Below are 26,539 nucleotides of genomic sequence, written 5' to 3'. Positions count from 1 at the left end.
TTCTTGTATATACTGCAGGGGTTGTATATCTCGGATTGAGATCGCAGTGAGCCGGATCGGACCACCATATCATATGGCTTGTAGAAAACAATTCATGTAATGATCTTATGAGAGCAACACGAATAAGCCTATATAAATGTGGTAAATGGAGTGCATCGGAAATACTTTTAATGGTAGAAGCAGATCTCGACGATTCTAAAAAAAATAAAAATTAGCGTAGACCAAGTTTTGAAGTTTAGACCAACTCCCCAATAATTGTGCTCCAGAAGAAGCTTTGACGCTGTATATTGATCGCGATTACACGATGAACGTTCCATTTCTTCAGGTTGTTCAATTAATGCCGACAGCTTTCGAGTATATGCTTGGGAAACTGTTCCAGATTATTCTTAGTATTATAATCCCGGCTCATTGCACAAAATATTGATTCACGGAGCCGATATTATAGAAAGTGTACCACTTTCGATTAGCATGATGTCGGAAGTAGCTTTGGAAGCAAACAACAAAAATTTACGAAGTTTTCAGCTCAAACATACACGTAAAAACTAGCATGTAAAAACAATCGAGGATTTGATGAACTCATTATTAAAAGCTTCAGATCCACTCATAACAAATTCGGATTTGGAAAATGAAATAAATTATAGGTACACTAAATGAAATATTAACACAACCATGTAAACTAAAAAAAAAAACTAAAAATAGTTTAATTTGAAATAAGGTATTAAATATTACTCTTTGAGGGTCCAAATAATATAAAAATTACCATTTTTGCAAAATGGTTTTTATTTTTCGAATAATTAATTTCGTTACGCTAGATCAGCCAAATAGCCCACTGTGTGCTGGTTGAAATAAGCTGTGAGCCACTGTATGTACATATGAACATACAACAGTATTCACAAAAATAGCAGTGTCTTTTGAAAAAAATTGTTAAATTATATTAAAAAGACCATAAATGCACCAATTTTTTTTTAATTTATAATCATATTTACATATGTATGTATGTATAATTGAATTACTACCACTTTGGACTGAACAAAAAGTCCCCCATTTTCAGAAACGAGCAAGATAGTGAAAAAGGGCATTTTGAGCTGCTCATAAAAATAGCAGTGACAACTAAGAACTAAAATCTGTCGATTCCAAATTATTATTTGAAACTTTAAATTCAGGTCACCTTTGGTTCTTAGGACCTAATATCTAATCCTGTACCAATTTATTGGCAATAGCGTCTTGACACCTGCGCCGCACTGAATTCATGCTGCCATGTTTCTTGAATAACTTCCCAATGTACAGCTTTCTTGAATTGTTTTTTTTTTTGTGACGCTTGTCTGAATGTTTCATGAAGAATTTCGCTGACCGTGTTCGGTGCGATGCCAAACAACCTGCCTATTATATGTTTTACCTTGCTTTCCAATGTTTTGGATCCACTCCGTCTTCTCTGTAGAGTAATGCGTTCCTCTTCCGATTAACATGAAAATTGTAGCGTTAGTTGACGCAAATTATAGTGTACCATAATTATCTAATTAATTACACTTACTACTGACAGATTTGTAAACTTTTTATTAGCTTTTTTCGCAACTAAACGAAACAATGCTATTTTTGTGAACAGCCAAATTTGTGGGGATAAGCACAAAACTGTGAAAAACAACCCAAAAATTAGCAAAATTAACGGAACTTTTTCGGTTTTTCTATACCTATATACCATTTTACAAAACCAAAGTCAAAAACTGAATGTGTGTCTTTGTTAGCATCTAATGCACTGCTATTTTCGTGAACACTGTATATAGATATGTTCATATGTATGTACATATATACCTAATGGGGTAACATCTGACCAATTTGATAATACAAACGGAAAGCATGAATAATTTTTACTAGTTTTTTGGTTTCCGAGTATATATACACAGTTACATACATACAAATGTACATATGTATTAACATATGTAGATCTACTACTTACTACGCCTCAGCCACTCCCTCCTTGTCGCCACCTTCTCCCATTTGGATCTAACCTCGTCACTTTTCGGCAAGCTCTTAAGTTCTATCTGCATCCAGAAATCGAGCTTACGTTAGCAGCTGATATTGACTTTGCCGCTGAACTGCTCTAAAAACGTATTGCTTTTTAAACTTCTATACTATACTTCTTGGTAGAGTACTGGCACACCTTGATAGCCATCCTGAATCACTTTTTTTTTTTTGGCTTCAGGAGTCAGCATGGTACACCTGAACAAGTACACAGGGTTTTTCATTATATCGTAAGTGCTTTCGAAGAAAAGAAATATTGCTCTGCTGTCTTTTTATACGTTAAACAAGCCTTTGACCGAGTATGGCACTCTGGACTACTTAAAAAAATACGAGAAGTTTTACCACCACCGTTTTATGATCTCTTTGAATCATATCTTCGAGAAAGATAATTTATTATAAAGGCGCAATCGCATCCATAAAAACCCATCTGCGCAGGAGTTTCACAAGATAGCGTACTCGGCCTTGTTTTATGCAAACTGTTCACAGGCGATATGCCAACTCCTACCGAGTCCACAACCCACGGCATGACGATTGCGATGTATGCTGATGACACGGCTATTCTCTCCAGTGCATACTACCCATAAGATGCGAGCCCTTCAAACATATCTAGACGACTTCCATACATGGACCAAACGATGGTGCATCAATATATGTAAATACCACCAACTCAATTCAAACCACATTTGCCCTCAAAAGATTAACCTGCCCTGCACTAACATTCAACAACGACACAATTCCGACTGCCAGAATGCCACATTTTTGGGAATCACGATAGACAGAGGATTAAATTAGAAAAAACATGTTCAAAAAACAATAAGCATATACATATATCATGAAACTCAAAATGCTGTATTGGATTCTTAAAATATCAAAGAAGCTAACTTCGGCTATGCCGAAGTTTATAAACCCTTACAGTATACTTGGCAATAATATTTTTCCTTTTTGAAATTTCTTTCCCTGCAACTCAATTCATCAATATACAAACAAAGCATTATTTCTCTTTTTACTACAATTTTTTCTTCTTCCAATAATTCCCTAAGCAAAGCATCGTTTGAACCGTTTTATATTGACTGTAACTTGTGTTCTATTTATCTGATCAGATTAAAATTTTGGGATCTGATTTTTTACTATCATATTGGTAAATTTCATGGGGATACTCCAATTTTTGCAAAAATGTTTCTTCTAGATCTATATGATATAGTGGTCCGATCCTAAAGATTTTCATACCTTATCTTACCCGGGTAATAAAAAACCCCAAAAAAATTTCATCGCGATAGCTCTTAAGATGGCTGAGTAATACGCATACGCACAGACGGACGGACAGACGGGCATGGCTATATCAACTCAGCTTCTCATGCTGATCAAGAATATATATACTTTATGGGGTCGGAAACGTCTCCTTCTGTGCGTTACAAACATCTGACCAATTTTATAATACCCTCTGCAAGGGTATAAAAAAAATACTTATCAGGCCGTGAACATACATACATACATGTATGTACATATGTATGTACATATAAAAAAGTCGAAATAGGTGTTAGACATTCTAGAGACATCATTCAATGAATTTTTAGTATTCCAATCTTTTAATTCTGAATAATCCTTTGTTTGCTGAAAATTTAGTGTGAATACATATGTACATTCACATATTTAAAAAAAAATGAAGTAAGTAAGTCGTCTCGCCGACTTTGGTATACCATACACCAGTAAAGCAAATATTTCAAGCATTTTCACATGCTTCTTACAAGCATATCTTAGTATCTCGCTCACTCAATCATACGAGCACCCTAGCGCCCCCACCAGCTGACGGCCAACTCCGGCCTTATGGAAAAACGTTTATATGCATAACTCGACTGTTTTTTATCCGATTTTGATCAAATTTGGTACTTTGATAGATATTAGTATTAAATTTAAGTGTGCCAAATTTGATTGCATGAGGTAAAAAAATACGGGAGATAATCAAGTTTTTCAAATTACGGGGGCGGAAAAGGGCGTGGCAAAATTTTTATACATACAAAATGTGTGCATTTACTAAGCGAATATACATACCAAATATGGTGTCTCTAGCTAGAATAGTTTTTGAGATAAACGCTTTTTTTAAATTGCGGGGGCGGAAAGGGGCGTGGCAAAAATTTGAAATAAACTTGATCACTCTACATACTACACGAGTCTACATAAAAAATTTGGTGGCTCTAGCTCTTATAGTCTCCGAGATCTAGGTGTTCATACGGACAGACGGACAGACGGACGGACGGACGGACAGACGGACATGGCTAGATCGACTCGGTTGTTGATCCTGATCAAGAATATATATACTTTATGGGGTCGGAGATGCTTCCTTCTGCCTGTTACATACATTTTGGCGACTTTAATATACCATTTCACCCTATGGGTGTATGGTATAAAAATTTCGTAGAATTTGCACTACCTCTCAATACGAAAGTCGATAAGATAATATAAATTACGAAAGAGAGCGAACTTAGCTTCTCTCTTAATATTACGAATCACGCGTTTTTGATGATGAAAAACGTTTTTGCTCAAGCATACATATGTATCTATGTATGTACATATGTAACTATTCATACATGTATGTTTGTGTGTATGTAGACACACACACGCATGCTTGTATGTACATTATGTCTGTATAGCTCTTTCGATGAATTTTTGTAAAAGTTGTTTTTGGATTGGAATATCATTTCTTGATGCGAATGGTTAGTCATCCGATCGACAAATGTCACAGTCATGGCACATATTTTTTCTCTTAATTGTCATTTTGGATTAGTCACTCCTCAATTCAATTCTCTTTAATTTTTCAAAACAAGTTCTTTTCGCTGATAGTTCGGCGCATGTTTACTGCACGATTTTTATACCCTTGCAAAAAGGGTATATTAATTTTGGTCAGAAGTGTGCAACGCATAGAAGGAAGCATTTCCGACCATATAAAGTATATATATTCTTGATCAGCACGACGAGACGAGTTCAAATAGCCATGTCCGTCCGTCTGTCCGTCCGTCTGGATCAACGCAAACTCCTCCTAGACCGTTGGAGCTACAGAGCTGAAATTTTGCATGTAGGCTTGTATATACTGCAGGCGTTGTATATCTCGGATTCGGCAGGATCGGATCACTATATCATATAGCTCCCATACAAACGGAAAAGTGACGAACAGTGACTTTTCTCAATAACTTCGTTATTTATAAAACTATTGTCGTGAAGTTTAATATGGGTTGGTTTATTACACATATAAACGACTATGCTAAATTTGATCAAGATCGCGTGACTATATCATATAGCTCCCATAGGAATGATCGGTCGAAAACAGTGACTTTTGTCAATAACTTCGATACCTTTAATGCGATTGCTTTCAAATTCAACATTTGTTAGTTTAATATATCTGTTAATGACTGTGCCGAATTTGCTAAAGATCGGGTTACTACATAATATAGCTCCTATAGGAACGATCGGTGGAAAACAGTGACTTTGATTAATTAGTTTTATTAGTTTTTTCCTATGCTAAGATTGTAGGCCGTTCTTTCGCAAACATTAACCTTTTTAGCTTGAACGTTTTTCCATTTTGATGGCTATAGGTAAAGAAAGAGTTACCATAAAAGTAGCAAGGGTATACAAACTTTGACGCGGTCGAAGTTAGCCCCGGCCCTCGTGTTATAAGAGTATTTAAACAGGAACAATTACAAATGTTTGGAATGCCGATTCACATACAAATTTTGTATTCCAAGTTATTTTGTCTTTCTTAAGTCTATGACCACCCAGGACAAGAAGTCAGCTAGTTTAGAACAGCATATGTACATTTACACATACATATGTACATATTTTTCAAACTTGTCCTCAATTGGCAGGCTTAGGTGTTCATCTACTAGTTCTAGTGGCTTTTAAACTTGTTCAAAATCGCCTCAGTTTTATTAACTAATGTGAAGACCACACGATGCAAACAAAGAGAACGTACCGTTTTCGCACTCTTAAAAGACACGCAGTATTTAATTGAATGTTTTTTTCTATCACTCTCTTAAAAACACTTGTTGTCAGCAAAAGACCCAGTCGGTTGAGGCAGTAAGCGCTCATTTGCTTCAGTTTGAATTCTGAAATACAAACAACATGTTTGCGTAACGGACCTACTCGTCGGTGTGCCGTCACAAAATATAGCAACAATATTTAAGTTTTAGTATTTCGTTTGTGTTTTTAAATTTGTTTTTACTAGACTCACCTCTAGAAATATACATGTACATATGCGTGTTCAAAAATATATATAGTACATACATATGTACTTTTGCTAATACTGATGAATGTGGCGTGGTGGTTATATTGTGCAAAATTCATATACATATGTACATACTTACGTATGTATGTACGCATTTTAACATATGTAGCCACATAAAACACAACTACATATACACATATACAATATTTATTTAGTCTGTTAAAAGCATAAGTGTTGTGTTGAATTACAAAGAACAATTCCCTATCAAACCATGCTGTTGCAAATAACTTCCAAGTACAGAAAATATACTTTATATATGTACATATGTACATATATGTACATATAAATGCATTCAAATAGACAATTTTGTTAGTTCGTTGTATAATGGTTCAATTAGTGAGGCAACTCCAGGCGTTGTATACTATTATAAATACTATTTAGTATGTAAATATGTACATAGGAACCGAAAATACATAAAGTAATTTTGTTCATGAGTTTTTGGATGCTTAGTCGAACAACTAGAATAATGATTCAATGCAATCCCAAAGAAAGACACAGCCCAATAAAAACAAATAACAGATCGTAGGAAAAAGTTACTGGACGGGAGAGTATGAAAGATTACTAAACGAGAGAGTGATAAGGGAAATACAATTTATTTTTTCATGACTGTTATCTACATACATATATGTATGTACGTACATACATACATACATATGTATACATAAATCTGAGTATATAAATACATATTTATAAATTATGGCCGAGCAAGAAGAAGGCGTGACAATTACTTATATCTTTGTATTTGTGCGATGATTGAGGTGGTCTGTCAGTCGCTGGGGAGAGGGGTGGTAGGGTCTTAACGGGTTTTTATACACCTGCAGAGGGCATTATAAAATTGGTGACATGTTTGTAAAGCAGAAAAGGAGACGTTTCGTACCCCATAAAGTATATACATACAGTGGCTCACAGCTTATTTCGTGCAGGGGAATATTGAAGATATCAAAAAAATTTAAATGCAGTTTTATTTAGTAGTCATTTATAATATATTTAGGCACTTCATTTTTTTTCTTACTTATAAAATAATTATTAAAACTAAAAAAAAGGAACATCAGTGGTTTTTTCCATGTCACAGCTTATTTCGTGCACTGCACTTAACTGTAAAAATTATTCTAAACAAATTAAACTAATATTTGGTATGACCTCCCTTTTGTTTGATGACCTCTTTAATGCTGGTTTCCATTGAGGAAACCAATTTTTTGGTGACTTCAGGTGATATTTTGGCCCATTCTTCCAGTAGGGCCTTTTTAAGGTCATTTTTATTGGAAATTGACCTTTTCCGGATGGCCATGTCCAATATTGCCCATAAGTTTTCGATCACATTAAGGTCAGGAGACTGGGCAGGAGGATTGACCACATGTGGGCAATTCCAGATCAACCAGGACTGGACAATGCCGGATTTGTGTTTTGGGTCATTATCCTGATAAAAACGGAATCGACCCTCTAGACCCAATTTCTCCGCACTTTGAAGAAGATTCTCCTTCAAAACTGAAAGGTACATATGTCGGTCCATGTTTCCTTCGATAAATACCAGGTTTCCAACACCCGAAGCCGCCATGCATGCCCAAACCATGACACTGCCACCGCCATGCTTCATAGTGTGTCTTAAGTTCTTATTTTGAAGCTCGGTATTTGGTTGGCGCCAAACATATTGCATCCCATCCGACCCAAAGATATTGAATTTGGATTCATCGGCGTAGATTACTTCGTTCCAGAAAGAAATCGGGCGGGAAACATGATCCTTTGCAAAGTTAAGACGACACTTCTGATTTTTCGCATTTATGAATGGCTTTTTTCGTGCAACCCGGCCATTAAAATCCTGATCCCGTAACACACGACGAACTGTCTCTGCCGAACATTGTTTCCCCAGTTCTTTCTCAACATCCGATGCCAATTTTGGTGCCGATAATTTTGGATTGGCTTTAATTTTTCGCACAATAAGTCTCTCCTCGGTGTCGGTGAAAATTTTGTTCGGTGCATTTCGGCCTTTATCTGCCACCCGATTTTCTCGAACAAAGCGCTGTATGATGTATTGCACTGTACTGGGACTCAACTGAACGATTTCGGCAATATTTCGCTGTGATTTACCATTTTTGAAATGAGTTAGGACTAATTCCCGCATCTCAACAGTTGTACGTGGACCCATTTTTGTAATTCCCAATTAAACAATATACTCAAGTGTGACCAGATCCATTATATCGAAAAAAACCAAGAATAAACATATATTTAATAGATAGAACCTAAAACCGTGAAAAAAATACCGAAATTTTGGCAATAAAGTCATTATAAGTGCAGTGCACGAAATAAGCTGTGACATAGAAAAAGTCACTGATGTTCATTTTTTTTAGTTTTAATAATTATTTTAAAAGTAAGAAAAAAAATGAAAAGCCTAAATATATTATAAATGACTACTAAATAAAACTGCATTTAAATTTTTTTGATATCTTCAATAGTTTAGGGGGTACACGCTGTTAAAGTTTTTTTGCACCCCTGCACGAAATAAGCTGTGAGCCACTGTATTTATATTGTTGATCAGCATGAAAACCAGAGTAAATTAAATCATGTCCGTTCGTCCGGTGGTGCACATCAACTTCACGCCTCCATTTGCAAAAAACTAAATATTTAACGTACTTATAGCCTGGTTAAAATAAAGTATGAAAATGATCCGGATCGGACCACTATATCATTTAGTGAACAAGAACACTCTTAGCCCTACTAACTGTAGTCCATATATGCTGATTAAAACTATGTTTGCGGTGTATTAAGATCCCAAAATCTTTAACAACCAAAGAAGTATCATTATTTCTTTCTAACGGAAAATTATTCAAAAAACCAGAGGGCCGGGGCTAATTTTTACCGCAGCAAAGTTTGTAACTCTTCTTTTACCTATAGCCATTAAAGTGGAAAAACGTTTTATCTAAAAAGGCTAATGTTTGCGAAAGAACGGTCTACAATCTTAGCATAGGAAATAACGAAGATGTTGATTAAAGTCACTGTTTCCACCGATCGTTCCTATGGGAGCTATATGATACAGTTACCCGATCTTTATCAAATTTGGCATAGTCATTTATATGTGTAATAAACCCACCAATATTAAATTTCACAATAGCTCAGATAATAACAAAGTTATTGAGAAAAGTCTGTCACTGTCGTGACTTTGGCGTTTGTATGGGAGCCATATGATATAGTGGTCCGATCCGGCTCAATCCGAGATATACAACCCCTGCAGTATATACAAGCCTACATGCAAAATTCAACTCTGAAGCTCTGACGGTCTAGGAGGAGTTTGCGTTGATCCTGACGGACGGACGGACGAACATGGCTATTTGAACTCGTCTCGTCGTGCTGATCAAGAATATATATACTTAATATGGTCGGAAATGCTTCCTTCTATGCGTTGCACACTTCTGACTAAAATTAATATACCCTTTTTGCAAGGTCTAATTGGGGAACCTTTATAAAAAGACATAATTTTGAACAGCTTAGCGATAACAAAAGGCAGCAAGAATTTGGCGTCAAAAATTACTATTTTGTGGAAGCTGGTGAAATGGGTTATCAAAAATCCGCGGATATCCTGTAATAAACTTTGTAATCTCTTTTTTTAATAAACGGCATACTGTTTGGCTTACGTCAGAAGACTATTGGTTGTAGTGCCTCTTGTTTCCTAGCAGCCAATATTTTTTACTTTTAATTGTGTAGCTCTCTCAGTGAAGTATTAAACTAATGAACTTGTAAATTGTCTAATAACCAGGGTCAACAACCGTTACACTTTAATTTTTTAATTTTAATTTTTTAATATTTCTTAAAAAACAATCTCCGCAACCCATTGTTTGTATAACTTAGCTTTGATACCAGGCTAAACATGCCAAATTTATAAATTCTTTGCCACTGACATTTTTTCCAAAAATTCCTTACCTTGCTTTTTATTTTAATGAAGTAAGTAAGTGGTCTCCCCGACTTCGGTATACCATGCAGCAAATCACACAAATACTTCAAATTTATAACAACATAATGTATGTAAACCACTAGTACAATATACTATAAAAAAAATATTTGGGCGTTAGTTTGAATTCCCAACTACTTTTAGCGTTGAAGATATAGTATGGCCATTACAATTGTGGATTATTTAGTGATGTCTTCAGCGGCTAAAACCAGGTTTTGATAATGTACATATATTATGTTAACATGCTGCTTAGGAAGCATATCACTTTCACTCTTATAATCACAGAAGCTAGAGCGCAGATTGGGGTTATGTACAAATTTGCTAAAATCTGTCAACAATATGTAGCAACGTACGCTTTTCATTAGGGCGGAGTTGGCCGTTGGCTGGTGATAGAGATCCCGTTTGTACATAACCCCAATCTGCGCTTTTCCTAAACGATTATATATGCCAAATTTGATGTCTCTAGCTATTAAATTTGTGAAAAAATAAGTTATATCCCTGAAGTTGCAACGTTCACCTGTAAAAGGCAAACATTTGATATTGTTGCCGTGTGCCCAAAATGAAAGCTCTATATTTAAAAAATAGTTGTTTTTTCTTGCATAATACTTCGTGTAACTACTCAATTTATTAAAAAAATATTAAAGAAGCTAACATCGGCTAGGCCGAAGTTTATATACCCTTGCAGTCCTTGGTAATAATAATTTTACATGTTTGTTTTCTGCAACTCAATTCATCAATATACAAACAAAACAATTTAACTCTATATTTTACAATTTGTTCTTATTCTTCCCTCATTCCCAAAGCAAAGCAACGCACGCATACACATACAGTTTATGTAGCGTTGCGTCTGTGTGTGTATGCATGTACATATAGACCCCGCTTTGCGTCGTTTCGTTTTGCGTTTTTTCGAAGTTGCGTCGCTGCTTTATTAATACTAATTTTCACTGTGCGTCGTTATATTCTCGTTGTTGCGTTGTTGTGAGTTCGAGTGTTTAACTTTTTTTTTCTAAATCAGCAATTGTGGCAACGCCAATATCAACTTTTACCAACATTGCCTTTGAATTTTTGGCAGTTTTACGTTTTTCAACATTGACATCTAGCTTACCTACTTCTGTTTATAATTGCGTCTTGATATCAAAACTCGGGGATGGTTTAGTAGAAATGTTCGTAGAACAGTGTTTAACCTCCAAACAAATTTCAAAAGCGATGGGTCTGATTGACGAAGCAATGGAGAATTTTTATAAAAAACGATCCTGACAATGACAGAAGTTTTAAGGTATCCCAGGCGCTAGTTGCAAATATCAACTGCTACCAAGAAATTTATTTAAATTTACAAAAAAAAAGCTTTTCACCAAACTCTGGACAAATTTTTGGTGAACGAATCCACTAAAAACTCATGAAGATAAAATAATTGAATAGGTTATTTTGATTCAATGGAAGCAGTTTTTTTTAATGAATGAATGCAATAATATTTTTGTTTTTAAATGTTTACTTTGTTCAATTTTTCTTTCTAGAAATTAGTATTTTCATAGCCCGGGAACCTATCTTTGATCTTTCCATGGTTGCCTATAGAAAATCTTAATTCACTTTGCGTCGTTTCGGAAACGTCTCCTTCTGTGCGTTACAAACTCTGACAAATTTTATAGTACCCTCTGCAAGGGTATAATTAAAAGCGTCACTTAAATAACAACACTTTTATTTATGTTTTAAAACATTTACTTTGGTCAATACCAAATAATTAAAGCATTAATTTTGGTTTCACTTTTCTAACTGTGGATTTGTGCCTGATAAAAATTTCTATGATTTGTTAAAACGTGAAATTAAGCAAAGAATTGCATCAACTTTTTATTATTTTAACGCAAAATCATCAGTAACTAAACCACTTGTAATAGAAACTTTGTATGTTCCCTGCATTAGACTATTTAACTAACACACCAGTGAGCGGATTCACACCACTTGTGTGACACCAGATAATCTTTAAAGAATATACATAGGTATCCAGGTGTTCGAAAATTATACCAGCTACAACATTTCATGAATAGCGTTAATCAATAATTTAGACAAAAATTTGTTCACTTACTTTTGAAATTTTTATTTAAATTTAAAAAAAAATTTATAAAAATATTTAAAATCAGAACTTTTCCTACAGATGTTGTGAATAGTTTTATTTCAACTACAATATAGTTTCGTACAAATGGTCAGTTTCACACTAATTATAAGTTGCGCTAAACACATGCCATCTGGCTCACTCTTATGGTATTTCTATTATGATACATAGTATTGCTTATACGGGAGCATCACACCAAAAACATTAGATAGGTTTTCCGCCCATTAAACATTATCTATCCAAAATGGACAATAAGCATATTTTGTCAAACATTTTATACTAAAAGGGGAAGAAAATTCCCGGCACTTAAAAAATTATTAATTTTTTTCGCTCCATACAAATAGTAGTTTCTGCCATTTGAATTAAACTGATTTTCTGGACTTAAAATACTAAAATGTGCGCAAAATATAATTATTTCAAATTTTTTACGTATAAACATGTTTTACTAGTTGTTCATAAGGGCAGAGATGGCTGTAGGTCGTGGCATGTGTTTCTATGAGTGAGCGAGACAGCATGTGCTTGCTTGAAGTACGTTGAAAAATTTTGTAAATGTATACTTTTAGTCTTTGCATTTCAAAATATTTGTTCCTCTCGACGTAGTCGAACTGGTCGAGACGATTTACTTATTTAATTTTTATACCCTTGCAAAAAAGGGTATATTTATTTTACTCAGAAGTGTGCAACGCATAGAAGGAAGCATCTCCTACCATATAAAGTAATATGTATATATATACCATGCCATGTCCGTCCGTCTGAATCAACGCGAACTCCCCCTAGACCATCACATGGTTGAATTTCCCATGTAGGTTTGTATATACTGCATAGTTTGTATATCTCGGAATTGTATTGCTCCCATAGGAACAATCTGTAGAAAACAGTGACTTTTGTCAGTTACTTCGTTAGTTTTAAATCAATTAAAAAAAAAATGTATATTTCTTAGTTTCCCATAGCTAATACTGACTGTGCCAAATTTGATGAAGATCGGGTGACTATATCACATAGGTCCCATAGGAACGATCGGTCGAAAACAGTGACTTTTGTCAATAACTTCGTTACTTTTAACGCGATTGCTTTCAAACTAAACATTTGTTGTATATATATTCTTGATCAGCATGAGAAGCTGAGTCGATATAGCCATGTACGTCTGTCCGTCCGTTCGTCTGTGCAAATTAACTTCACGCCGCCATCTTAAGAGCTATCGGGATGAATCTGGATATTTGAGCTACTTATAGCCCGGAGCAGGTAAAGTATGAAAATTGTCAGGATCGGACCATTATATCATATAGCTCTAGAAGAAACATTTTCATAAAAATTGGAGTATCCCCATCAAATTTACTAATGTGATAGTTTTGGATATAAAACATCAGATCCCGAAATTTCAAACAGATCGGATAAATATAACAGAAGTTGCAGTCAATATAAATCGGCTCTACTATGTCATTGCTTGAAATCCACAGAGCAGCTAAGCTAAACACGCATACACACGTAAACTGTATGTGTATGCGTGCCAATCGCAGCAAGCAGCATGGAGTAGAAGCAGAAAAAGAAAGAGAAATAGAAATGATATTTGGAAGGTTTTGTCTGTGCATTAATGAATTGATTATACAGGAAAAAAGTTTGGAACATATAAAAATATTATGGCAAGGGTATATCAGCTTAGCATAGCCGAAGTTAGCATTTTTTATATTTTTACCTGTTTTTTCAGAGGTGTTCGGATTTTTTAAGTCTTTGTTTTCGTCATTCTAACTTTGCAATTGTTAGTTTTATTCGTACAGACAAAAAGTCGGACATGACAATCAGCTTTTCATGCATAAGGTCACAATTATTCAATATTCGTTTTACAGATTTACCGCAGTGGTAAAATAATAATTAAAAATCGAAGCTCTTGAGAAATATTTAAAAATAAAAAAAAAGAGGGGCGGGGCTAACTTCGATCGCGTCAAAGTTTGTATACCCTTGCAACTTTTTTGGTGACTCTTTCCTTACCTATAGCCATCAAAGTGGAAAAAACGGTAATGATTGCGAAAGAACGGCCTACAATCTTAGCATAGGAAAACCGAAGATATTACATAAAGTCGCTGTTTTCCACCGATCGTTGCTATGGGAGCTATGATAAAGTTACCTGATCTTTATCAAATTCGGCACAGTGATTAAAAGGTACATATATTAAACTGACAAATGTTTAATTTGAAAGCAATCGCGTTTAAAGAAACGAAGTTATTGACAAAAGTCACTGTTCGTGACTTCGACCGATCGTTCCTATTGGAGCTATATTAAAGTCGCCAAAATTTATGTAACAGGCAGAAGGAAGCATTTCCGACCCCATAAAGTATATATATTCTTACCATATACCAGGAGCAGCAGCCGAGTCAATCTAGCGATCTCACGCCCCCGCAAATTACATAAAACCGATTTTCTCAAAGACTTTACTAACTATAGACACCAAATTTGAATATTTGGCACACCCACTTCCGCGCCAGAAAATTAAATAAAACCGATTTTCTCGAAAACTAACAAAGCTAGAACCATCAAATTTGGTATGTAGATTGTTTTGGTATGCGTGCAGATTATTAATATTTAAAATTTTTGCCACGCCCACTTTCGCCTTTATAATCTAGAAAGAACCGATTGCCTGTCTCATAAGGGCGGAGTTGGCCGTAAGCTAGTGGCGGCGCTAGAGTGCGTTTGTTTTTGTCAGAGTTAATAGACATACATTTCGTGTTCGAAATATAAAATATTTTTCACCTGGTGGATGGTATACCGAAATCGGCTAGACGACTTACTGCATTTCTCATAGAAATTGTTATTTTAATATTAATGATTATTTCCTGTCCGTTGTAATAATAAGAGCTCTAAAAAACATTAACAAATACAGTGTAAAAAACATTAAATATTGTTCAATTCATTATGTGTCTATAGTGGGTAAAGCGATGGCTTCCCGCAACCAAAAGCGACCCAGCATTAGCAATTGGTTTTCCTCATTGCGTCGGCAGCCTAAGACCAATAAAGAAATCCTAAAATGGCAGAGCAGCAAATCCTTGGAAAGTAAACAGCAAATGCAGCATAGTTGCTTTGATCTATCTTTAACGGGAGCTGGAGGTATGAGCGACAGGCGCAGCATATTTTACGAAACCTTACTACATTTTTTCACTACAGTTATAGACGATATTCCATTCTTTGGACTGAATGAAACAAGTGGAAGCACTATCAACAGTGCTTGTGTCCGCTGCTTTTGCAATATGTTAGCAGTTGAGTCACTTGCTGGGACACCGTCCACACCTGCAACACAAAAAACATTTTTAAAGCCTCAGGCAAAATCACGATGCTCTTTGCTAAAGCCATGCACAAGTGAGCTCACCCATAAAATTACATCCCTCAGTCCAGAAAGTCCCCCACCTGTAAGTCCAACACTTAGTACTAAAACTGAGAGTGATATGATTCATAAGAGGGAGCTTCTTCGAATTGCTGGTGGAAAATTTGGAACAAAAACTTATAATAAATGTGACCAGGTCACCCACATAACTAGGACCACTACTACGCGAACATTGATTTTTTCCCGGCCTATTGAAATCCTCTTTAATGAAAAGGGAGAAATAATTTCAAAAAGATCACCAAGTAAACAAAGTTCGAACTCGCTCGGGTTCATGTTAGATGATGATGGAAACTTAAGCGCTAATCTTAGCTCCCCGTTGAAATTGAACACGGGAGAATTTCGCTTTATTGATGATGTCTCAACTCCCCAAAATGATACCGAGCATGACCTTAGCAACATCAATAATAATACTAGCATTAGAAAACGGAGCAAAAATATTAGCAACCGCATTGACGAAAAGTCAAATCTCTGTGAGAGTTGTCGGAATCTCAAGGTAAACTTTGGAAAACTACTTTTATAAAAAACTACCATACAATAATTAATTTTCTCAATAATAATTGTAATTTCCTTACAGTATTTTGTTAATTATTCTAATCTTTAATTTCTAAATTTTAAGCAGAATACTTTTGAAATCAACCCAGTTTACATAATTAAGAATGTCTTTCAGTTAACATACCGAACATCATCAAAAATTATTTTTTTTTATATAATGTATGGCAAATCAACGGAGATCGATAGCTTTGCTGCCTATACAAATAGATTTCTTTACTTAAGGTTTAAAATTTTTTTTATTTTTTAGTTAATCGATGGAAAGCTGAGAAAGATATAGCAACTTTTAAGCTATTTATTATGCGCCTGAGATATATTTGTTTTAGTGGTGTATGGTGTACCAAAGTCGGCGAAAATAGTCCCAGATTATTCATATCTTTATTAAAAAATGTTTCAAAATTGGCTTTAAAAGCTTACGCCTATCGGATTTGACGCGACAGTAAATTTTTATTTATTTTTCTTATTTATTGCCGGACAAAAATATTGATTTAAAAAAAATAAATTTATTAAAATCTTTCCAAATTTTTTTTCCTGTGTCCCCTGTGCATGTATGTGTATGCGTAAATATATACATATATCAGTGTTCAGCATGCATACACACACAGTTTACGTAGCGTTGCGTCTCTATGTGTGTCTTTTTATACCCTTGCAGAGGGTATCATAAAATTGGTCAGATGTTTGTAACGCACAGAAAGAGACGTTTCCGACCCCTAAAAATATATTCTTGATCAGCATGAGAAGCTGAGTCGATATAGCCATGTCCTTCTGTCCGTCCGCCCGTCTGTGCAAATCAACTTCACGCCGCCATCTTAAGAGCTATCGGGATGAAACTTGATATTTGAGCTACTTATAGCCCGGAGCAGATAAAGTATATAAAGCAAGTAAAAATTGACAGGATCGGACCACTGTATCATATAGCTCTAGACGAAACATTTTCATAAAAATTGGAGTACCCCCATGAAATTTACTAATATGATAGTTTTGGATATAATGCATCAGATCTCAAACAGATCGGAGAAATATAACACAAGTTACAGTCAATATAAATCGGCTCTAATACGTTATTGCTTGAAATCCACAAAGCAGTTGAGCACACGCATACACACGTAAACTGTATGTGTATGCGTGCCAATCGCAGCATGCAGCATGGGGAAGAAGAAGAAAAAGAAATAAAAATGATATTTGGTAGGTTTTGTCTGTGCATTGATAAAAAAAGAGTTTGGAACATGTAAAAATATTATGGCCAAGGACTGCAAGGGTTAGCTTCTTTGCTATTTTTAATTTGATTTTTTTTTACATGAATTTGGGGGATAACATAGAATTTACAAAAAGTTTTTCCAACTGCAGACATAATTTGGCGGGACGTCCTAGGGAGAATCGCTTCGCAAAAACGTTAGCCTGTCATGCCTAGCAGTTTCTATCGCGTTTCTCCTCTCCAGCCACCCATTTACGATTGGGATGAAAAGAAGCGTCTACCTCCCCTTGCTAGAGGCATACTGCTCGACTCAGTGCTACTCGATTTTCCTGATGTGCCGCTAATAACGGCGACGGCGACCTCTTTAGATTCGTCTCTAAGTAAATCAATTGGAACCATACCCGCAATAACCAGCGCAGCATCCTCTGATACCGTCCTGAAAGCGCTACTGGAAACTTCCAGTGCCTTCCTTCTACTGATAAGCACTGCCTCCGTTTTATGCAGAGCTGCCGCTTATACTTCATACATAGCGACCATGGGGTCGCGTTTTTCAGAGTCACTCTGCCTTAGGAATACCTCTCTCTCGTCTGCAAGGATGGCCTTTTTCAGGGACTTTCTATCTAGGCCGCGAATGGCGTGTAGCTTGGGCCAATTTGTATCAAACCTTTTCCTTGGCCGTTGGTAACGCCATTTTGCGGCTAAGCAAGCGCTCCGTGGATCTCCAACTTCGTTGTTCCACCAAAAGACAGCTTGGTGATGCTTTTTATTGGGTCTGCAGCAGGTCATACTAGCTTCGTTGCAGACATGCGTTAGGTCTTCTGCCCGCACGGTTAATGTGTTGCGAAATCCCCAGCTTAAAAAAGCGTCATCTATTTTTTACATTGCTACCCTATTCGCAGAAATCCACGAAATGGATCGATTATAATTTCTTGTGTGTGAGTGTTTTTATACCATGCACCCATAGGGTGAAATTACATATTAAATTCACCAAAATGTATGTAACAGGCAGAAAAAAGCTTCTCCGACCCAAGCATTTGGCCAGATTGGCGACTGTGGGGGTTTTCGTCGCTCCGCGACGTTTTGTCGATCTTTGCCTTTGTACTGACGTGTTGCTGGTCTTGTATATAGTAGCACTCCAAGGTACCTTAAGGCTCTAATAGATTTTACAGCTCAATTTTGGCAACTTCAACAGTCTCTGCTTACGGGGACAGCCTCGGTTTTATGATCTAGCTTCAGCCATTGTTTTGTTGCGCCCAAGGACACCACCTTTTTTTCTAGGCCCCACGTAGATGTTGCTGGCAGAATACTGAGTCCTGTGGTACGGCATTCCGTGTGTCAAAATTCAATATGCGGTTACGGAAATAGTATGGCAGTCTCCTGCCTTGTACTAATGACTTTTGCCGGAAAATCAAGCATACACAATTTTCTGTAGACAGAAGGGTCTTCGAGCCGCTTGTTGTTCTTCGGAATAAGCACAAAGTCCTGCTGTTTCCAGATGACAGGAAATGTGCATTCATTAAGCCATTTGTTGAAAACCTTCGCATGTATGTCCCAAATGTTCGTTTCAAAAAATCACTAACGCTTGCTTTACTTGACTAATTTGTTGAGTACTCTGCGCCGATCGGCATACTCTTGGTGCAGGCTGATAAAATCTCTTTCTCATCGAGTATTTTTTGTGCCTGTGTTCAACACTGTTTTATGAGCACTTAAGTCGATTTTTAAAAGTTTATAAAATGTTAATAATTTAATGCCGCTTTAAAAATAAAATATCCATGCACATATCTACATACTTGGTTTTTAAAATTTTTTCAACACTGCACTACTGGTAAAAACGTGGATATTTTGGCATTTATTTTTCCTGAATTTCTTCAGAAGATTGCAATTTTGTATACATATGTATTAGTATGAATTTTATATAATTTCAATTTTAAAATTAAACCACGCCCACACCCCCTCCCCCTTCATACAAATATATTAACATATAGAAATGAAGATTGTTGCTTACATACAAGTTTACATTTTATGCTATTAAATATATTTCGGCCACACTAATCGAGAGCGCGCAAATTTTTTGTGAATTATTAAAAGGCAGAATAAAATACATTAATATAAAGCCAGATGAAAATATTTTTCACTTAAAACAGCATTGTTACTTCTGCATTTCTGTGGTGACCAAAGAGATTTGTATGAATTTTGGATATGTTGTAGAATACCCCGTCATTTGAAGCTGTGTGAAATATTTCGGCGCACTATTCTATATTTTCCTAATAAATCGGCTTTAAAGTTATAGCTTTGGTGACTTATAAGTAAAACGCCGAGTGGTCTACAAGCAGCTCTACGGTGTAAGGGGTAGAGGTCCTGCCTAAAATCGAAGGGAACTCTGGTTCAACCCCCGCCCGAAACTAGTTAGTTTTGGGTTTTCATTTTTTTTTGCTTTTTCAATAATTATTTTGGTCTAATAACGTTATAGGTCTTTTGATGATTTTTGATTGGATCCATTTTTTATGCCTTTACAAAAACATAAATAAAATATAGACGCAAAATAGACTAATTAACTTCTGCCTTCACATTTTTTGTTGTGATATAAATCATAAAAACATGATACCCGTATGTATATTTGCTCAAGACTATGAACATGTTTAAATAATGCTTTTGTGCAAAAACATACCAACTTTAAACCAATTTTAAGGAAACAAACGAAATAAAAATTTTGGAAAACCAGTTTCTAATCTGAAGCGAACCATGCATACTTGAGCATTCCCTTCAATATCAGAGATGACAAGTGGAATTGCCCCGTCTTTGACGGGGATTTTACTTTAGTGCAGTCTTCTTTTGATGAAATTTCTCGATTTTCTTCTATAAGCGTTAAGGAGTTTTGCATCCGCTTTATCATATTTTAAACTTGCATAAAAAATACAGTACATAATGGCGTGCGTATAGCTGGTATTACCTTAAGCGTACAAGTTAATAATAGTTAATAATAATCTACAATAATTTCAACATACATAAAAAATGTTTCCAATTACAAATCATCAAAATACCTATTTCGCTATTAAAAAAAAATAATTATTAAAAAAGGAAAAAAAAAATCAAAACCTAAATCTAACTAGTTTCGGGCGGGGGTTGAACCAGAGTTCCGTCGATTTTAGGCAGGACCTCTACCCCTTACACCGTAGAGCTGCTTGTAGACCACTCGGCGTTTTACTTATAAGTCACCAAAGCTATAACTTTAAAGCCGATTTATTAGGAAAATATAGAATAGTGCGCCGAAATATTTCACACAGCTTCAAATGACGGGGTATTCTACAACATATCCAAAATTCATACAAATCGGTGATTCGCATACCTGAAGTTCCCCTTGTCAGTGAAAAGAGACATACAAACAGTTCAATAAAACAGAACAAAAAAAAAAAAAAAGCACAAATTAAAGTGCCGGGACTGAGCCCGTAAAACAACAACAATGATGAAACCGCCTGACATAAGCATAACAACAACACCGCTCTACAACAAATATAAAAACCTAAACAACCCAAAATATATTGTAATTAACAGAAAAGACAACAAATCTTTCGAAAATGTATCACCATTCCTAATTAAAAAAACAATAGACTTTCCATGTGGAGGAGAAGTTGACACTTGCAAAAAAACTCGCGTCGGCACCTTATTAATCAAAACAAAAAATGCTTTACAAACAATGAAATTATTAAAAATCAAAAATATGGCCGATATTGAAGTAGAGGCCACCGAACACAAGACACTAAATTTTTCCAAGTAGTCTAGAGCAACGAATTACGAAACATAGAGGAAACAGAAATACTAAACGAACTAAAATCTCAAAGCGTAACCGAAGTGCGAAAAATATTAAAGAAACAGGAGCAAGGCTTGGCGGAAACGGAACTTATAATTATTACATTCGCCACACACAACCTTCCAGAATCTATTAAAATTGGATATGACAGCGCACGTGTCCGCCATACATTCATACATTCCTCTCCCTCTAAGATGCAAAAAATGTCTACAATTTGGCCACCCAACCCCGATCTGCAATAGTTCAGAAGAAACTTGCAAAAACGGCTCACAAATGATACACACTGCTGAAAACGAAACCTGCACCAACGAAAAGTGTTGCCTAAATTGCAAAAATAACTCCGAATTTGACCACAAACACAGCCCAATGGACCGCAAATGCCCAACATTCATAAATGCCTATTTTCCAACCCTAGATCCCCTAATTTCACAAAATCTGGTCGTGATGAACAAAAACTGAGTATGCAGTCAGAATCAGCGTACCCGAATTGGTTAAAAACAATTCTCAGGTTAACGTCACCAAAAATCATGTCGGCCTGTGTAATCTACAAAAACTTATAGACGATAAAGTTAAGAAATGGCACACGCTAAAAAGAAACATCTTTACCCAAAACATCATGCTATTTAAACGAGGAAACGCCAAATTTAGAAGGACTCTAAAAGAAGAAAAAAACCATAGTCTACAAAAATTCACAACACAAATAGCACCGGACACACCTCCATAAATTTCCAAGTGTGTGGAGCCGAGCAGGGAGCGGCATAACTTCGATAAAATTCCAGGGGGAAATACCTGGTTGCAAGCATGGAGGGCTTGAGATCGGCTGGCTCGATGGCGGGGCCAAGCGGGCGGCGTCAACCAATGACGCTCGCTTCAGAGCCGGTTCTATGGTCTGAATCTGTTTGCGACGGCAGCCCAGTTAGTCAATTAGCGATAGAGGCTCTGTTCGGTCATGAGCGAGTAGGAGTAGAGGAGATGTTTGGTGCAACCGAAACGCCGAAAAGACTGCGTGAAGATTCAAGGAGTCCACCAGCAGGCAGTGCGGTGCAACCAAAAAAAAATAAGTTGCAACATGGTAGGGGCAAAAGCGAGATAGCAGAAATGGGAGCATTACTGGAGGAAATAGCCGAACGTATCAAGCCAGAAAAGGAGGGAGGCAGGTGAGCCATTACGAACGCGCTTAGAGACAAAGTAGACAGACTGAGAGAATTGCAGCGGGCAGTTAGTAACATTCTGTGCAACAATTGCGACCCTAAACCATTAGTGGCATGCACCATAGCGCCGCCGAAGTCCTTCGCTACCAAAGGACAGCAAACTGAGAACTTGCAACAGTCAAGGGTGCCCCGTCAAAGAACAGTCGCCAACACTTCGGAAACCTTTTTTGCTGCAGGGCAAAAAAAACGATTCCAAGCCGAAAGAAAATTTTTTGCCAAATGCAGGCAAGCAAGCAGAGCCCGCTTGGCAGACAGTGGCTGTGCGACCAGCGAAAAAGGCGATACTCAAGAAGCGTCCACCTGCTATTTTGGTCCAGGGAAAGGGTAACATCTCATACAGCGAAATAGTGAAGCTGGTTACTAGGAGCATCGCATGGACTTAGTCCTTCTGAACAGAGGGTCGAGCTTTACATTCAGCAGAGCAAGCGGCGGGTCCGTTATCGACCTCACCTTCGTCAGCGGCGGGCTATTTAGGTCGTCATCATGGAGCGTTGGCGAAATCTACACGGCCAGCGACCACGAGGCGATATTATTCACCCTAGGCGTCACCAAACCCCGTCAGGCGGCGCTGCCCCAAAGCGGGGTATACAAAAGCGACACCCTGGACGTAAGTGCCTTCGCCGAGGCATGGGCAACACACGAGTGGACCCAGAGCACAGCCCAGCGGATGGCAGACCAGCTATCCAGCATGCTGGCTGCATCGTGCAACGCGAGCATGGCGGTAAGGAGACCTTTTAAGGGACGTCAGCAACCGGTTTTCTGGTGGAAAAGCTCAATTGGAGACATACGTAGAACGTGCCTAGCCTCTAGGCGGCGTTACCAGAGAGCAAGGAAGCGAGGATTGGAGACATGGCCGCAGCTATGGGCAGCCTATAGCGCATGCAGGAAGGAGCTGAAGAAGGCTATATATGAAGCGAAGCGGGAAGTGTACCACCGAAGAAGTGCTTGCGGCCGCCAGGTTTTTTTGGAAGTTGCAAAAGCTGGTGCTGCTCCCCAAGCCTGGGAAACCAACAGAGGAAGCGTCGTCATATCGTCCAATCTGCCTCGTGGACTCCGTGGGTAAGGTGCTGGAAAGCCTCATCAGCGCCAGACTGAGCGAGGCGATCAAAGAGGGGGGCGGCCTGTCCGCCAATCAGTACGGATTTCGCAAGGCAAGGTCCACAATAGACGCGGTCAGCAGAGTACTGTGTACAGCGGCTGATGCTATTAAGGGTTCTCGATGGAAAGGAGGTGCGAAGGAATACTGCCTAGTGAACACGGCTGATTGGGGCTGCATTCTTGATGCTGCCAGAAGCTTCGGAATTCCGTTGTACATGTACGAGGTGATATGGAGCTTCTTTTCGGGGAGAAAGCTGGTGTACGCTGCGTCTACTGGATCCGTTCTCAGGGCTCTGTTCTGGGTCTTCTTCTGTGGAACATCATGTACGATGGCATCCTTCGACTAGACATACCGAGTAGGTGTCAGCTAGTCGGCTACGCGGACGATGTCGCGGTCGTAGTGGTGGGCAAGGAACTGAAGGATGTAGAGTCAACGGCAAATGCAGCCATTGCATCCATTACGACCTGGCTGCGCTCGGTGGGCCTAGTACTAGCGGCGCATAAGACGGAAGCGGTGCTAATCAGCAGCCGGAAGTTAGTGGAAACCGCCACCGTTACTATCGACGGTATTGAGGTGAAATCGGCTAGAGCAATTCGCTACCTAGGAGTGTGGCTCGACACAAGATTGTGTTTCCGAGAACACCTAGCGGCGGTACAGCGGAAGGTAGCGGAATCGAGTAGAGCACTCGCCAGGATCATGCTCAACACAAGAGGGCCAAACAGGAGCGGAGAATGTTGCTGATGAGCGTGGTAAAATCGCAAATATTGTACGCAGCCCAGATCTGGGCCCTGGCCATGGAGGTCGATAGCTACCGTCGCCTCATCAGTCCGACGTATCGACTCTGCGCTCTCTGAGTATGTAGTGCCTTTAGGACTGTTTCGGAGGATGCAGCATTAGAGTGTCGCCAAAGCAGACGCTAGAAGGCTCAGTTTGAGGAAATGGCAGGACCGATGGGACGCTGCACCAAACGGCAGATGGACGCATCGCCTCATCCCCAATATTGCGGCTTGGGTCGGTAGAAAGCACGGGCAGGTGAATTTCTACCTCACGCAGGTGCTGAGCGGACACGGCTGCTTCCGCCAATACTTAAACAGGTTCGGCCACGACCACTTCTCAACGCGTCCTGCGTGTCCTGAAGGAGCAATCGAGGACGCCCACCACGTTGTATTTAGTTGCTGCCGCTTCAGTGCGGATAGACAGCGGGCCGAGCGGGCGATCGGCCAGTCCCTATCGGTGGCCAGCTTGGTACCTAGCATGCTGGAGAGCAAGGATAACTGGGCGGCGGTGAGCACCTACTTCGGAGCCATCATGCAGGAGCTTAGGAGACTGGAGCGAGAAAGAGTCGGTTCAACATAGAAGCTGCCACAACCCTGGCAAAGCAATTCCCAATGGGACATACCGCCGGGCGGGCATTGTTTATTTATCCATGTTAATCGATTTCTTTTGTCAGTCTGGTTGTATTTTATTGATCTCTTTTTTATATATGTTAATAAATGAATTAAACAAAAAAAAAAAACACCTCCATAAACAATCCCCAAAAACACATTCATTGCATCCAAAACCGGTAACAAATTAAAATACCACCAATGCAGAAATAGTAGAACTCTTTTGCAAAAACTTCTCAGACACGTCATCCGACCACAATTTCTCTGCGACCTTTATAAACACAAAACAAGCATCACTGAACAACCCACTCAATCACACATATGTATGTTCCCAGAAAGAGAGCTACAGAAATAGAAAAAGAAATAACACTAGTCGAATTTATGTCAGCTCTAAACACGTTAACAGGAAAAACACCAGGACTCGACAGATTAAACTACGCCGTGATCAAAAATTTGGTCAGGAAAACAAAATGTCGTATAATCAACCTCCAAAACTCTATACTAAACAATTATATATCCCCCAAGTCTACAAGAATAGTATAATAGTCCCAATCTCAAAACCCAACACACACAAACCCGCACTAAACTCATACCGACCTCATACCCTAGACTTTAAAAAAACTTTTGAAAGAATCGGACTACACTCAATACTTGACCAACTCACGGAATGGAAAACGGGACCTAAAATCTTAAACTACATAAAAAACATCATGACGAACAGAAAAATTACAGTACGAATAAACATCAACCTCTCCCCATTCCATCTATGGGCACTGCCCAAGAACAACTTTGCGACCTATAAAATCCAAGATTAACACAGACCTCAGAATCGCTCTCAGGGCATTCAAAATCACACCATCACATAACATTCTATACGATATAGCTCATAAAGCTCCCATAGGAACGATCGGTGGAATACAGTGACTTTGATCAATATCTAAGTTATTTCCTCTGCTAAGATTGTAGGCCGTTCTTTCGCAAACTTTAGCTTTTTTAGAAAAAACGTTTTTCCACTTTGATGGCTTTGATGTAAGGAAAGAGTTACCAAAAAAGTTGCAAGGGTATACAAAATTTGAAGTGGTCGAAGTTAGCCCCGGCCTTCTGGTTTAAATATATATGTCATATATCTTATATATAAAAAAGTCGGGTTTCCGTGTATCGACCGCAGTAGGCGGGGGCAGTTGCATGTCAATCACGTGGTAGCAAATTCATTCATTCCTGATTCAGTTACAAACGAAAAGTTACTAACGAAATAATGCCTCCTAAAAAAGCGAATTTGCGTCGTCGTACTCGCCACGCAGAAAGAATCAGAAGCAATGTTTCGATGTAAACGGCTTACTCCATATTGAAGGCTTTTGGAATTAACCGTAAATATTCCTGAGTTGAAGTCAGTGGTTTTCAGCACTTGATTGGGCTTTGCTCCACATAACGGGCTCCACATTAGGGCTATAACCCTAATGTCATGTAGGGTTTATAGACCACAAGTATACCCTTTTTTTTTAAATATATAAATAGTTTTGAAGATTTTGTATTTGTGCATCCAAACTAAATTTTTCCTTCAATATCAGTTCAGTAGT

At 37.8% G+C, this 26,539-nt stretch overlaps 1 protein-coding gene across 2 annotated transcripts in view; it reads left to right on the top strand.

Moving 5' to 3' along the window:
- Positions 1 to 26,539, top strand: part of LOC6646701 (cytohesin-1) — a 61,179-nt gene that overhangs the window by 9,038 nt on the left and 25,602 nt on the right. The window contains exons 1-2 of one of the 2 annotated variants that reach the window (XM_023178206.2): positions 15,262 to 15,441; positions 15,499 to 16,208. The exons of the other annotated variant lie outside the window; for it this stretch is intronic. Coding sequence (XP_023033974.1) covers positions 15,273 to 15,441; positions 15,499 to 16,208 — 879 coding nt within the window. The 5' untranslated portion in view covers positions 15,262 to 15,272. Of the gene's footprint in view, positions 1 to 15,261; positions 15,442 to 15,498; positions 16,209 to 26,539 lie in introns of those variants that run through there. 2 annotated transcript variants of the gene reach the window in all.

The sequence above is a fragment of the Drosophila willistoni genome, assembly GCF_018902025.1.
Source record: "Drosophila willistoni isolate 14030-0811.24 chromosome 2R unlocalized genomic scaffold, UCI_dwil_1.1 Seg167, whole genome shotgun sequence".
Classification (NCBI taxonomy): Eukaryota; Metazoa; Arthropoda; class Insecta; order Diptera; family Drosophilidae; genus Drosophila; species Drosophila willistoni.
The sequence above is the reverse complement of the archived record's forward strand: the minus strand, read 5'-3'. Positions and strand labels throughout refer to the sequence as shown.